The sequence below is a fragment of the Taudactylus pleione genome, unplaced genomic scaffold (assembly GCF_031769625.1).
Source record: "Taudactylus pleione unplaced genomic scaffold, aTauple2 ptg000199l, whole genome shotgun sequence".
Lineage (NCBI taxonomy): Eukaryota > Metazoa > Chordata > Amphibia > Anura > Myobatrachidae > Taudactylus > Taudactylus pleione.
The window spans coordinates 4602244-4615622 of record NW_028284601.1 but is presented as its reverse complement, the minus strand read 5'-3'; the positions used below and the strand labels follow the sequence as shown (position 1 = coordinate 4615622).

The 13379-nt window shown below is 40.2% G+C and overlaps 1 protein-coding gene across 7 annotated transcripts in view; it reads left to right on the top strand.

Annotated features, from left to right (window-relative positions):
- The window catches only part of RYR1 (ryanodine receptor 1), a 211666-nt gene that overhangs the window by 154672 nt on the left and 43615 nt on the right, over window positions 1–13379 (top strand). For 4 of the 7 annotated variants that reach the window (XM_088477047.1, XM_088477044.1, XM_088477042.1 and 1 more), the window contains exons 69-77: window positions 595–687; window positions 1367–1381; window positions 7499–7669; window positions 7784–7843; window positions 10250–10384; window positions 10524–10636; window positions 11581–11677; window positions 11843–11949; window positions 12037–12088. In XM_088477047.1, coding sequence (XP_088333173.1) covers window positions 595–687; window positions 1367–1381; window positions 7499–7669; window positions 7784–7843; window positions 10250–10384; window positions 10524–10636; window positions 11581–11677; window positions 11843–11949; window positions 12037–12088 — 843 coding nt within the window. The remainder of the gene's footprint in view (window positions 1–594; window positions 688–1366; window positions 1382–7498; window positions 7670–7783; window positions 7844–10249; window positions 10385–10523; window positions 10637–11580; window positions 11678–11842; window positions 11950–12036; window positions 12089–13379) is intronic. The other 3 variants (XM_088477043.1, XM_088477046.1, XM_088477048.1) reach the window with 1 other exon arrangement.

Sequence of the window (13379 nt, the reverse complement as noted above, 5' to 3'; positions counted from 1 at the left end):
TTAGACTTTTTCTCAGCCAAATTAGATAACATTCTCAAATGACTATAGCCCACTGTGGGGTTGGGTACAGGATGCCAGTGCTCGGGATGCCGGCGTTCAGAATCCCGATGCCGGCATCCCGACCAGGTTAGAATGCCAATGCCCCCAGGTAATTAAGCCTAACTTAACCCCTAACCCTAACCCTCCCTCCCCGGTGCTTAAACCTAACCTTCCTCGCCTAGTGCCTAAACCTAAACCCACAGCCTAACCCAACCCTCCCCCTAGTGACTAACCCCTTACCCTAACCCCAGTACTTACCTTCGGGATTCCGGTGGTTGCGATGGCGGCACCTGTATTCTGACAAGTGTGCAGGTCTGAAATGACAACTATCTGCCTTATCTTAAGGCACAACCGTCAATGACTAACAATTTCATTTACAGAGAGCAATACACCTCTAATATATTGTAGCCTAGAGAAAACCAACAAGTGTCACCTAGCCTAAAAGAGTCTTCGACATAACAACATGAGATCACTCCTTAGAGTGGGGGTGTCACCAGTGACAGTACTGTACAGTATCTAACAATGTTGTGCATGATAATCTTTCTTCTCTGCTAGAACTTTAAACGGGAGGAGCAGAACTTTGTGGTCCAGAATGAAATCAACAACATGTCCTTCCTCACGGCAGACAGCAAGAGCAAAATGTCAAAGGTGGGTACAATAGTCAATGTAGCTGTTCCCTACACTCTGCCCTACTACGATACTTCTTCCACTCTTTCTTTTAACACAGACTATGTCCCATCGTTTGTAATGAGCAATATTCCTCCATACTGTAGTCTCACTATCTCTCCGACACCTTTATATCCTCACTGTAACTCTGACCATCCCGAACATTGTCCTAGTGCCTCCTAACTCATTATCATCCTCTATCATGGTTGTCTTTAATATGGACCCAACACCTTCTCTACAGACTACTTATCACCCTTTCAAGGACAAGTAACACCAAATAATTCTGTCTCCCTATAATAACTGTTCTGTTAAAAAAATATTCTTTGTGCAGTAGAATGTACACTAGAAAATGTTCTTTATTACTTGTATGGCTCGAGAACCAACGATGGACAGAGACTACATGCCTGAATAAACCAGTTGCTTTTCTTAGTAGGTCAGGAATTGTTCTTTGTATAGTGTTGTGTTTTTTGGTGTTACTGGTCCTTGGTCTCCTTTTTATTTATTCCACAATTGAATGTCTTAGTACAGTGTCCATCTGGCACTACCAAGCTGTCGGCATAATCGGGCCTTTTGTTTATAAATTGTTGTACTTTGATATCATGTAAGTTCTCAGTTTATAGTGTAACAAACTCTTGTGTTTCTCTCTTTGTTCCCTTGTTAGTCTGGAGACTCCCAGGTCAGCAGTCGTCCTCTTCTCTTGTGGTGGGGCTGCTGCCGTGTTGCCCTGTGCCTGTGTGGGAAGCATGGCTCCTTCTGTCTGGCTGTCCTGCGCTCGCTCCTGTTTCACTGTTTCCTCCAGAAGTGCTCTGCATCACTCAAGGTGGCAGCCAATGTTACTATTGGCATACATGCTCTATACGGTCTTGCAGCTCATTTCCAAGAGGAAACAGTGATGGTTTTAGCAGAAGAATCCAAGATCTCCTTCCATGCTGTTGCCCGAAAGGTCTTGCAGGACATGTTTGTTGGGTCTGTTACGGCCATAAGTCAAGTTAAAAGCAGGTTCTTTAAAAAGAAGGATTAACCACCAATTATGTTTTTTCCTATTTGAAATATGAAGATAATCCAGTGTTCATTTGACTTTACAGTTCAACTTTCATGAAAATTAGTTTAATTAATCACTGGCTATTACTTAATCACTAATGTCACTCATAAAGAGATCAAACAGTAAAGCAGTCAAGGGCCTATATTTAATAGGCTGCACTTTGCTGGTCCCGGGCGTGATTTCGGACAGATAGGCACTAGATTTAAATAAAAAATTAGTTTGAAAGCAAAAACTAGTTGTTTGTGCTTTAAATCTAGCGGCAATCTCGCCGAAATCATGCCGGGACCAGCAAATTGCAGGGTATTATTGAAATCTCTGTTCAATAGTAGAATCCAAGCCAATTAAGCAAGCTGTGAAGCCTTAGGAATTTCTGAACTCACCCCTCTGCTTTTTCAAGTCAAGAATAATATAAAAATGGAACAGATAAGATTCTTTACTGAAAAAGTCATAAATCTAGAATGCAATGGGACCATTAAGAATAAGATATGTGAAAAAAATAAAATAAATATAAATATATATATATATATATATAATTATATATATATATATATATATAATGTGTAAAAACACAAACATTTTCCATTGTTTCATTTAGTTTAGTGATGCACATTATTTATTAATATCCAATAGTGTGGCCCTGTTAGGTTTGATAATAGTTATACTGAACAATGTTCTGCAGATCTTTCCCGCAGTAGACGTGTTGACGGAGTCATTTTAAGAATGTGAGAGGAGGGCAGTTAGACAGAAGATATTGCATGTTCTCTGTACGCCTTTCAGAGACGTTAGTGGCTGTGTGTTTTCTGCCATAGCAACACATGGCACGCAGAATGTGTTGGCACAGAGTGAGGGCACAGATGTGGGTGAGGTTGGGGGGCAGGAAGACTGCACCCCTCTGAGATCTGCTCTTGGAATTGCTTTCCTGTGATCTCTGCGTCTGTTTGGGAGGGGGGGAGGCTGTTTTGTTGTGAAGCTTTGAAGTATTACATTGTCATCCTGCCAGTGCTCACCCATTACAGAAGATGCAGTCCTGTGCAAAAATATAATAATGTAATCCACACAAAAACATTAGCGACTACATAAAGATTGTATTTACAGATGTTACACACGTTGTGCTCCCACAGGGTCAGTATTCTCTTGTGGTCAATTAGACTTCATATGGGCCTGTACTTAACACCCAACATATGTTGTACTACCACATTGATGTGTGTGAGGTCTGTTGGCATGGTAGTAGCCCACTAGGCTAATGTTCCAGGCCAGAAGTTCTCTTACAAGTTCACCAGAGAGACAACTCCGACCAGCTAAGATCTAGATTGGCCACCAGATTTATGTTGCTCATTTTGTTTTAGGGCATAATAATATCAGAAAAAAAGTTTATTATGGTACATACTGTAGATATTTACACAACACAGAAGGAAAATACATTTTATGAATGTAAGGTATGCAGTATAAGTTGACACTACATAACCAATTGCCCGCATGTAGCACTAGCTGCGGCAGAATAAGCCACAGTTTATGTGTGTCTTTGATTTTAGATTAAGTACCGGAGGGTGTATAGGATGATTCCTTGTGGATCCCATCTTGTATTTATGCTACTCATATCCATGGATCTTTATTATCACCTCCTCCTACATTCTTTCTTCGTGTGACTTTATGCGTAGTTACAGTGTCATATTCTTTATGTCTCAAATGTGTTTACTTTTGTTTAGTCATCTGTACTTTATGTCATACTTTACATCTGTTTATCTTCATGTTCTCGACTGCGGACAATTTTTGTTACAAATGCCAAAGTCAATGTAACATTATTTCCATCTCCACTTCCATACATATATCTTTCTCCATAGCTGCAAATCATTATTTATCCCTTTGCATCCATATCATTGTGTTCTCCTCTATCCATAAAAAGAGACTGTATGAAATAATATCCTATATTTGGATACCATCTGCTTTTTATGTCATCTTTATCCATACACCCTGTAGTCTTCCACTTCATCACCATTATCTTCATATTCTACTCTTCATCCATGTATTTTCAGATCAACATTTTCATTCATGCATCTTCATGTACTACTCATCTATGCATGTTATGTTCTTTTTGTCCATGCATGTTCCTGTCCTCCAGTTCATCCATGCATGTTCATGTCCTACCCATCATCCATGTATGTTCATGTCCTACCAATCATCTATACATGTTCATGTCCTACCCATCATCCATGCATGTTCATGTCCTCCTCTTCATCAATGCATGTTCATGTCCTACCTATCATCTATAAATGTTCATGTTCTACAAATCATCTATACATGTTCATGTCCTACCCATTATCCATGCATGTTCATATCCTACTTATCATCCATACATTTTCATATCCTACCTATCGTCCATGCATGTTCATGTCCTACCTATAATCCATACATGTTCATGTCCTCCTCTTCATCAATACATATTCACGTCCTACCCATCATCCATGCATGTTCATATCCTACTTATCATTCATACATGTTCATGTCCTACCTATCGTCCAGCATGTTCATGTCCTACCTATCGTCCAGCATGTTCATGTCCTACCTATAATCCATACATGATCATGTCCTCCTCTTCATCAATACATGTTCATGTCCTACCCATCATCCATGCATGTTCATGTCCTACCCATTATCCATGCATGTTCATGTCCTACCCATCATCCATGCATGTTCATGTCCTACCTATTATCCATGCATTTTTATGTCCTACCTGTCATCCATGCATGTTCATATCCTATCTATCATCCAAGCATGTTCATATCCTACCCATCACCAATGCATGTTCATGTCCTACTCATCATCCATGCATGTTCATGTCCTCCTTTGCATCAATGCATGTTCATGTCCTACCCATCCATGCATGTTTATGTCTTACCTATCATCCATGCATGTTCATGACCTACCCATCATCCATGCATGTTCATGACCTACCCATCATCCATGCATGGTTATGTGCTATCATCCATACCTGTTCATGCCGTTTTCATTCATGTAATACTCTTCATCCAGTCATGTCCATGCCCTCTTGTTCATCCATGCTTGTTCATGTTGATCTCTCCACCCTTGCATCCTCTTTACTCCCCTTTTATCCATGCATCTTCCTGGCAATTCTATTTTCACAAATCTTTCTATTGTGCGTCTTTACATCTTTTTCCTCATTAAAGCATTTTTATGTTCTCTCCCACATCTACGTCATAATTGGCCACTGACCATAATGTTGAAACCCAAAGTTTAAAGATTTGTTCCTAATTTTTTTGTTGGCACTCAGCGTGTCCCTTTACAGTATATCAGTATTGACCTGCTGCAGGCAACAAATCCTCTTATTCTCTTTATTGGATACAGTCCCTTATTTACACCTATTCTCTTAACTTTATAAGTTAACATTTACTGAAAAAGGGGGTATTTGAAAGGCGAAAAATGTTATTTTAACTACAATGCAAAAACAGCTCATGATGATTCTATCAAGGACCACACAGATGACACTGTGCATGACGTACTTTGCCTGTTCAACATCGAACTGTCCATGGAAATGTGTGAAACTAATGTGAGGTACCTTTATGTGCTACTCTTTATCTTGTCTTATCTTTTTATTGTTCTACACCTACGACTGATGTCCTTCTCAATAATTAGGCATCTTTTGTTGTCCTCCACAGTCACAATCATGGTGTTCTCCTCTCCACCCATCGTATTTATGTCCTCATATGTACCCTTATGTCCTCCTATATCCATCATTTCATCTTCATATCTATCTCTACATCCATGTATATGTATGTCCCTCTCTACATCCAAAACCTCCTTAAATTTGTACCATTTGTACTCACCCACATCTGTGCATCTGTATCTTTACCTAAAATTAATTATATATTTGGTATGAAACTAAAACGTGTCTTGTCTCAATTTGATTTCCATCTGGCCATGCTATAACATGTGTTCTGTGTTTTATTTTTCAACTATAAAACTCCACCCATTACTTTATGTCGGGTCAGTGTTAGTCTTGTAAGTTAAACGTCCAGGATACATTATGTGCTGTCTCGTCTGTGGCCTGTACACTAAATGATGAAATTATACATATTCCCAGTATTGCGCAATTGAATCCAACATTATGATATCAGAATGAGTCTATCCCAGTTGACTACGATGTTGGTGATCAATACTTGTACATGAGAAATGTACAGATTTCCTAGTGATGTTATAATATTTCGCAATAATTTCATAAGAAGCTGCCCACCGACTGTGGGCCGTATTCAATTAGGAGCGAAAAGCCGTTTTCGCTCATTTTTTTTTTTGCGAAAATTTTGCCTGAAAAATTTTCTACGTATTCAATTCCATTCCGTTTTCGCCTATGCGAAAAGTCAATGCACTGAAATAGGCGATACTTTTTCTCCACAGAATAGCAGGAGCAAAAGAGGGCAAAATCTATATATTGGGGTGCAGATGTTGGAAAACCACTCAGAACCCTTGGTACACCCCCCCCCTAAGGTCAATTCACCCAAAAAAAAGAAATAAAAAAGAAAACCTGGAATACCCTAGAAATTTGGGGTGAAAATTAAAAAAGTGGGGGGACAACTTTAAAAACTATCGAAATAAGCTTCTGGGGGTGCTCTAAAAAGGGGCCAAGTGTTTTAGGGATTGCTGATGCTTGTATGCAGGAGGAATTTAACTTTTACTAAAACTTCACTTTAGAGACATTAAAATATGCTAGTACCCATTTTCAAGTACCCCAAATTTGACAAGACTACTTATTTTCACCAAAAATACTGCTTAATGCCATTCTTCACCACTTTTGCAAGGACACCAATAACAAGGATTTTAAACAACTTCAGTACCCCAAATAGTTTTATTAGGGCTATTGGAACACACATTGATCCCCAATGTGAGTGCACAATTTTTTGGGGTACAGACTGATTTCCCCAATTATGACAGCACTTTCCACCTGTTCTGCATTCGCCGTTTGCGCCTGTTTAGTAATTCAATTTTGCGAAAAGTGGGGACGCGCACGATACATTTTCGCATCCAAAACAAGCGATGTAGGCAAAAAGTCGGGTTGGCGGAACTTTCGTGGATGCGAAACTAATGAATACGGCCCACATGTCTGAATTATGATCGCATTTTTTGGTACAAGAGAAGCTACTATTGGGTATATGTACTAAGCCTTGGAGAGCGATATAGTGGATCGAGATAAAGTACCAACCAGTCAGCTCCTAACTGACTCTTTACAGGCTGTGTTTGAAAAATGACAGTTAGGAGCTGATCGGTTGGCACTTTCTCCCCGTCCACTTTATCTCTCTTCAAGGCTTAGTACATATACCCCATAGGGATCACTGGGGCCAGGAATTAAGTCCATAAATACATTTCAATTTATTTTCTGGAGAAGCGCATTTCCTGTACAGGCCTTCATGTCTATTTATTTACATGTTTCATATACCGTAAAAGGGCCCGTGTAGATTTAGTCCTCATGAGGCGACACTTGGTGAGCTCTGGTCTTTGGCCAAAACCTGGTACTTGGCAGAATTTGTTTAGTCAGTAGACACTTGGCAAATTTCAACTGGGGGCTGGATGTATATGGAGCTGATGCCTGCAGTGGTTGGTGGTTGGCCATTAATACGATTGTTGTTCCCTCAGGTTTACGAGGAAAAACACAACACAGCTGCGTTGCATGCACCCTGTATGTCCACAAAATGCAGTGTGTACTCCACGTTAAAATGACCTGACTTTCTTTACCCACTTTAGTCGGGCGGCTCCGACCAAGAGCGCACAAAGAAAAAACGCCGTGGGGACCGTTACTCTGTACAAACGTCGCTCATTGTGGCCACACTGAAGAAGATGCTTCCAATTGGGCTGAACATGTGTTCACCGACTGACCAGGAGCTGATTACATTGGCCAAGACACGCTATTCACTGGTGGGTGTGATATGCTTGGGGAGTTTTCTATATCAGTAAATAAATTATATATATATATATATATATATATATAATCTCATACACCATAATACACCATTATATATTTATCTACAGAAAGATACAGATGAAGAAGTCAGGGAGTTTTTGCAGGATAACCTCCACCTGCAGGGCAAGGTAAGTACATGCAGATGTATAGCATCACAGGATCCCATTTAATATTGTGTTTCATTTTCATGCCACGTAAAATGTGAGATTTGCCTGCAGTAGTCTACAATTCATTCACATGTTATTCCTATGTAAAACTACCATGATGCATCATACTGGACAGTTATTGTGCAATGCGATTGGCTGATTGAATTACATAATATGGCAGGCTTGAAAAATTCAATATTGTGCTCTTTTTTTATGCAGGATAGATCAACATCTGTCTGCTTTGTTATTAATGTTAATCATATGTAACATTTATGATTAATAATTTTTACTCTCCAGACACAATTTTATTGCCAGACAAAGGGTTCTGTTTGTCAAGAACCCACTTAAATTGGCAGAACTAAAATTTGAATTAATCAAAAAATATGTCAACGTGACAGCTCAGTAAAGCTTAGCTACACTGGTGGGCAACGGTAAAGCCAGTTACATTAGACGATATGTCATCTGATCCCGATATATCATTCATCGGCACAATCGCCCGTCATATTGGGCGGTCGGCAAATGTGTACCCACCTTAAGAGTAGTCATACCACTCGACGGCCAGTCATTCGTCAATCAGATCATGCATGAGCTTATGTCCTGACTCCCATTTGTATACTGGAACTGGGCGAAGCCTGAACTTGGGTTTCTAGTTCCAGTTTCAATAGGAAAAAATTTCTTATTTTGCAAAAATATGTTTTAGAAAAATAAAACCAGGGAGGAGCACCTCAGTTTTTCCTCAGATCTTCACACCAAGTTGGGATCTCAGGGCTTGATTTAGCAGTGCACACTAGTGCACTGCTGAATGCAAATTCCCGATGTTGGGGAGTCTGCGCAGGCGCCAGACCCGTTCTGCGCAGGTGCAGAACTGGTCTGCGAGTCCGCTTGCAAACTGGCAGCAGACTGTCAGTGATTGACAGTCTACTGCTGTTTAGGGGCGGGGAGGGGGCGGCAACAGCCTCCTTTACCCAAAACTGAGGTGTGTCGCCGCTGTTGGGGGGGGGGATGAAAGAGGCCAGGATCTCCGTCGGGTGACAGAGATTTCCTGGCCTCTTCCTCTAAACTGCGGCAGCCGGCTGCGGGACCCTATGGGTCAACGCAGCCGGACGATGGTAGGCACATTAACCGATGCTGCGTTGAACAACGCAACTCGATTAAGGGATGCCTGAGTGCAGCTTTGCAATTACGTTCCTTACAGAATCAGGCCCTCAGTGTGAAGTTACACGTCTTATTTCAGAGGCTACACGTCAGCTGGTTGGAAATCTCGATTCTCATGTAATTTTGGCTAACGTTTAAATCATATGCAAGCCAAAACTAGTGAGAGCTGGGATCTCCAGATAGCTTTGTTCTAAGACCCGAACTCGACAGGAAGATCTAAGGGAAAATCGTGACGCTAATCTCTAAGTAAAATAAATTATCAACAAAACAAAATATATAAAAAAAAAAAACTGAACAAAGGCTTTTCTTAAATAATAAAGCATTTTTTCCTGTGGGCACACTTGGCTCATGCCAATCTGAGCTTGTATTAGTAATCAATACCTTTACCACTGCTGTATATGTTAAATAGGGGAAGTGGGGAAGGAGACACCTGGTAAATCCTGCCGCCTTTGATAGTCATCTCCAGGAAGGGGTTCTTTTGATAGAAGGGCAGGAGCCATAAATCCTGTCAAAATAACCACGAACAGATCATTTGGGCCAGGGTAATAAGTAAAGGAATGACTACACCCCATTGGGGGCATCAATGCTAGATAAGCCCTAATGGGTGGCGTGCCTGCACCATCTTGGGGTATGGTTACATCTCCCCTGCACTTTGAGCCCCAGATACCTTGTATGGCCCTACTCTCAGCTTCCCTGTCTCTCCTAGGGATTAACGTTTCCTATCCGTAGAGTCCATACTTTCCCTTAACTGTTATTAGGTTGGAACATTTAGAACTCCATTCCCTAATTCATCTTTACATTTTATTAGAGATGTTTGCATAACTTTAACTTTTATTGCTATACGCATTATTATTATTATTATTATTATTTAAGATTCATCTTATTATCCAATCCACGACAGGTCTAATTTATTGTTTCATTACAATACCTTAAACTTGTTTGTCTTTTTGTTATCAAACATTACTCCTCTGGACTGATATGCTAATCAAATCTTCTAAATTGATCAGCATATTGTAAATCAGAAGCTGAGGAGGATCCTGTAGTTTTGACTGTCATAGTGATTTCTATAACATTGGACTGAGGCTTCAGAAACCTATTTAAATTTTCAAAATGCTAGTTAAGGTTGTGAGCCTTCATATTGGCTTTACCTCTCTTTCTATCTCTGCCATTGTTGGTTGTCTTCTCTCTTATTAATAGTCCCTTTCTCCTTTCCCATCTCTCCACCCCATTCAGTGTGAGAATTCCTCAATGCGCTGGCAGATGGCTCTTTATAATAAAATGTCAGGTAAAGCAGAGGACTCCAACAGTCCAGAGAAGATTGTGAAACGTGTGCAGGAGGTCTCAGCTGTGCTCTTTCATCTGGAACTAGTGAGTAACTTTGAGCATCTGTAAAAAAAAAAAAGAAAAAAAAATGCTAAAAGAGTGAACCATTGCCCAGCTCTTCAATTTGTTTTCCTTTTGTCTTCTTCACCTGCTTCCTGTGACTAATACCCCCTTATATTACCAGACTGAGCACCCCTTTAAATCCAAGAAAGCGGTTTGGCACAAGCTACTTTCCAAACAACGTCGACGTGCTGTAGTGGCCTGTTTCCGGATGACACCCCTGTATAACCTACCCAGGTGCGTACTGTAAATTGCAGCCACGGATTTGTATGACTTTACCATGTGTTCGTTAAGCTAAAGAATAAGTACCAATGCGTTTCAGCTAGTTTCCTTGTAGTAACAGTGAGAGGGTGTTCTCAATGCAGCTCATGCATACCTGCAGAAACACATATATATGTCTGTTAGTAGGCGTATCATCTGCTATAGAGCCATTCCAGATTTATGGTGAGTGCGCAGAGCCATTATCGATGTGCCACCTCAGATTGCTTTTGGTGATATTCTCTTACTCCCCCTTTTGGAACATTTCATAATAAAACCAACTTATGCATAATCCATTGTGGATAGGAATAATTAATAAGCAGCAGTTTTGGCCTGCAGGATTTACAATGGGAATAATATTGAATACAAAAGCAGGAGTGTTTTACATTTCATCTTTAGCATTTTAAATCCAGTGGGCAAAAGCGTTGAAAACACAACGGTTTTGAAAACCCGTTGCTTAGTAAATAGGTCCCTTGCTCAGGGATTAAACAAAAAGTATTAGAGAAAAAAATAAAAAAGGACGAAAAATGATGACCGAATATGCATACGGATGAAAGCGTAAGACTTTTTTGTGTGCGTGGACAGCATTAACATTTTACGCAAAAAAGGTGCATCAGGCCCTATATGTGCTGATTGCGCATAATGTACGTATTTGTCTCTGTAAATGCCCATACTTTACCTACATTTGTCCAGCTTTAGAGAACATTACCAATTTGCACTAAATGATAGAAACCAATCAGATACTTCATTTCATTATCTATCCTGCACAGGATAAAAGCTAATTGTTTATAGGCTGCTATATACTTATTTTGCAACTACTGTAAGTAAAATGTTCATAATTAATTACTGTTCGCGAACTTAAAAAGTCTACATAATAGTAACCACATTCCATAGTTACGCATATTCTTTTCTCTGTGTTGCAGGCATCGGGCTTGCAATATGTTCCTGGAAGGATACAAACAAGCCTGGATAGTGAGTGAGGAACATGACTTTGAAGACAGGATGATTGACGACTTGGCTGTGAGTATCTGTAACAGGGATAGGTATTTGCTTGATGATCTGAGAACAAAGCAATGCCAGAGTCTAGTACAGGATTTCACCAGACCAGGCACATATTTTATAAGCAAATCTCTTGTGTGCGATAGACAATCTTCAGCTGGTCTTTGTTGTGCGCTTATTCCTTAGAAATCCGGAGAGACGGAGGAGGAAGAGGAGGTAGAAGAGGAGAAAAAGCCAGACCCACTGCATCAGCTCATCCTTCATTTCAGCAGAACGGCTCTGACAGAGAAGAGGTGAGTGACGGGACTCATTACCTATTTACTTATTACAACTTTCCAAAGTCTAAGATACTTACAGTATATAAATCATTTGCTCCGCAGTAAACTGGATGAAGACTATTTATACATGGCATATGCGGATATCATGGCAAAGGTACAGTATAAAATACAATGTCACTTATGTTGTATTGCATTGTAACTGGAGAAGAACATTAGAAGCTGCATTAATTGCAGCTATTTTCAATGAGGAGTTCAATCCATATAACATATCTCCTGATGGACAAAAAGGGAACATCACTTATATAGAGCATAGTGATCAGATCTATACACCAGATCTCCAGGACGCAGAGAGGTAGTGATATCACTGTATACATCACTGGTAACATCTCACCTACAGTATAGTGATCAGATCTATACACCAGATCTCCAGGACACAGAGAGGTAGTGATATCACTGTATACATCACTGGTAACATCTCACCTAGAGTATAGTGATCAGATCTATACACCAGACCTCCAGGACACAGAGAGGTAGTGACATCACTATAAACATCACCGGTAATATCTCACCTACAGTATAGTGATCAGTCCTATACACCAGATCTCCAGGACACAGAGAGGTAGTGATATCACTGTATACATCACTGGTAACATCTCACCTACAGTATAGTGATCAGATCTATACACCAGATCTCCAGGACACAGAGAGGTAGTGATATCACTGTATACATCACTGGTAACATCTCACCTACAGTATAGTGATCAGATCTATACACCAGACCTCCAGGACACAGAGAGGTAGTGATATCACTATATACATCTCACATAGAGTATAGTGATCAGATCTATACACCAGACCTCCAGGACACAGAGAGGTAGTGATATCACTGTATACATCACTGGTAACATCTCACCTACAGTATAGGGATCAGTCCTATACACCAGATCTCCAAGACACAGAGGTGTAGTGATATCACTGTATACATCACTGGTAACATCTCACCTAGAGTATAGTGATCAGTCCTATACACCAGATCTCCAAGAAACAGAGAGGTAGTGAGATCACAATACATCACTGGTAACATCTCACCTACAGTATAGTGATCAGATCTATACACCAGAGCTCCAGGACACAGAGAGGTAGTGATATCACAATATACATCACTGGTAGCATCTCACCTACAGTATAGTGATCGGATCTATACACCAAGATCTCCAGGACACAGAGAGGTAGTGATATCACTGTATACATCACCGGTAACATCTCACTTACAGTATAGTGAATGATCAGTTCTATGCACCAGGTCACCGAGAGGTAGTAATATCACTGTATACATCACTGGTAACATCTCACCTACAGTATAATGATCAGATCTATACACCTAATCATCAGGACACAGAGATAGTGATATCACTGTATACATCACTGGTAACATCTCACTTATA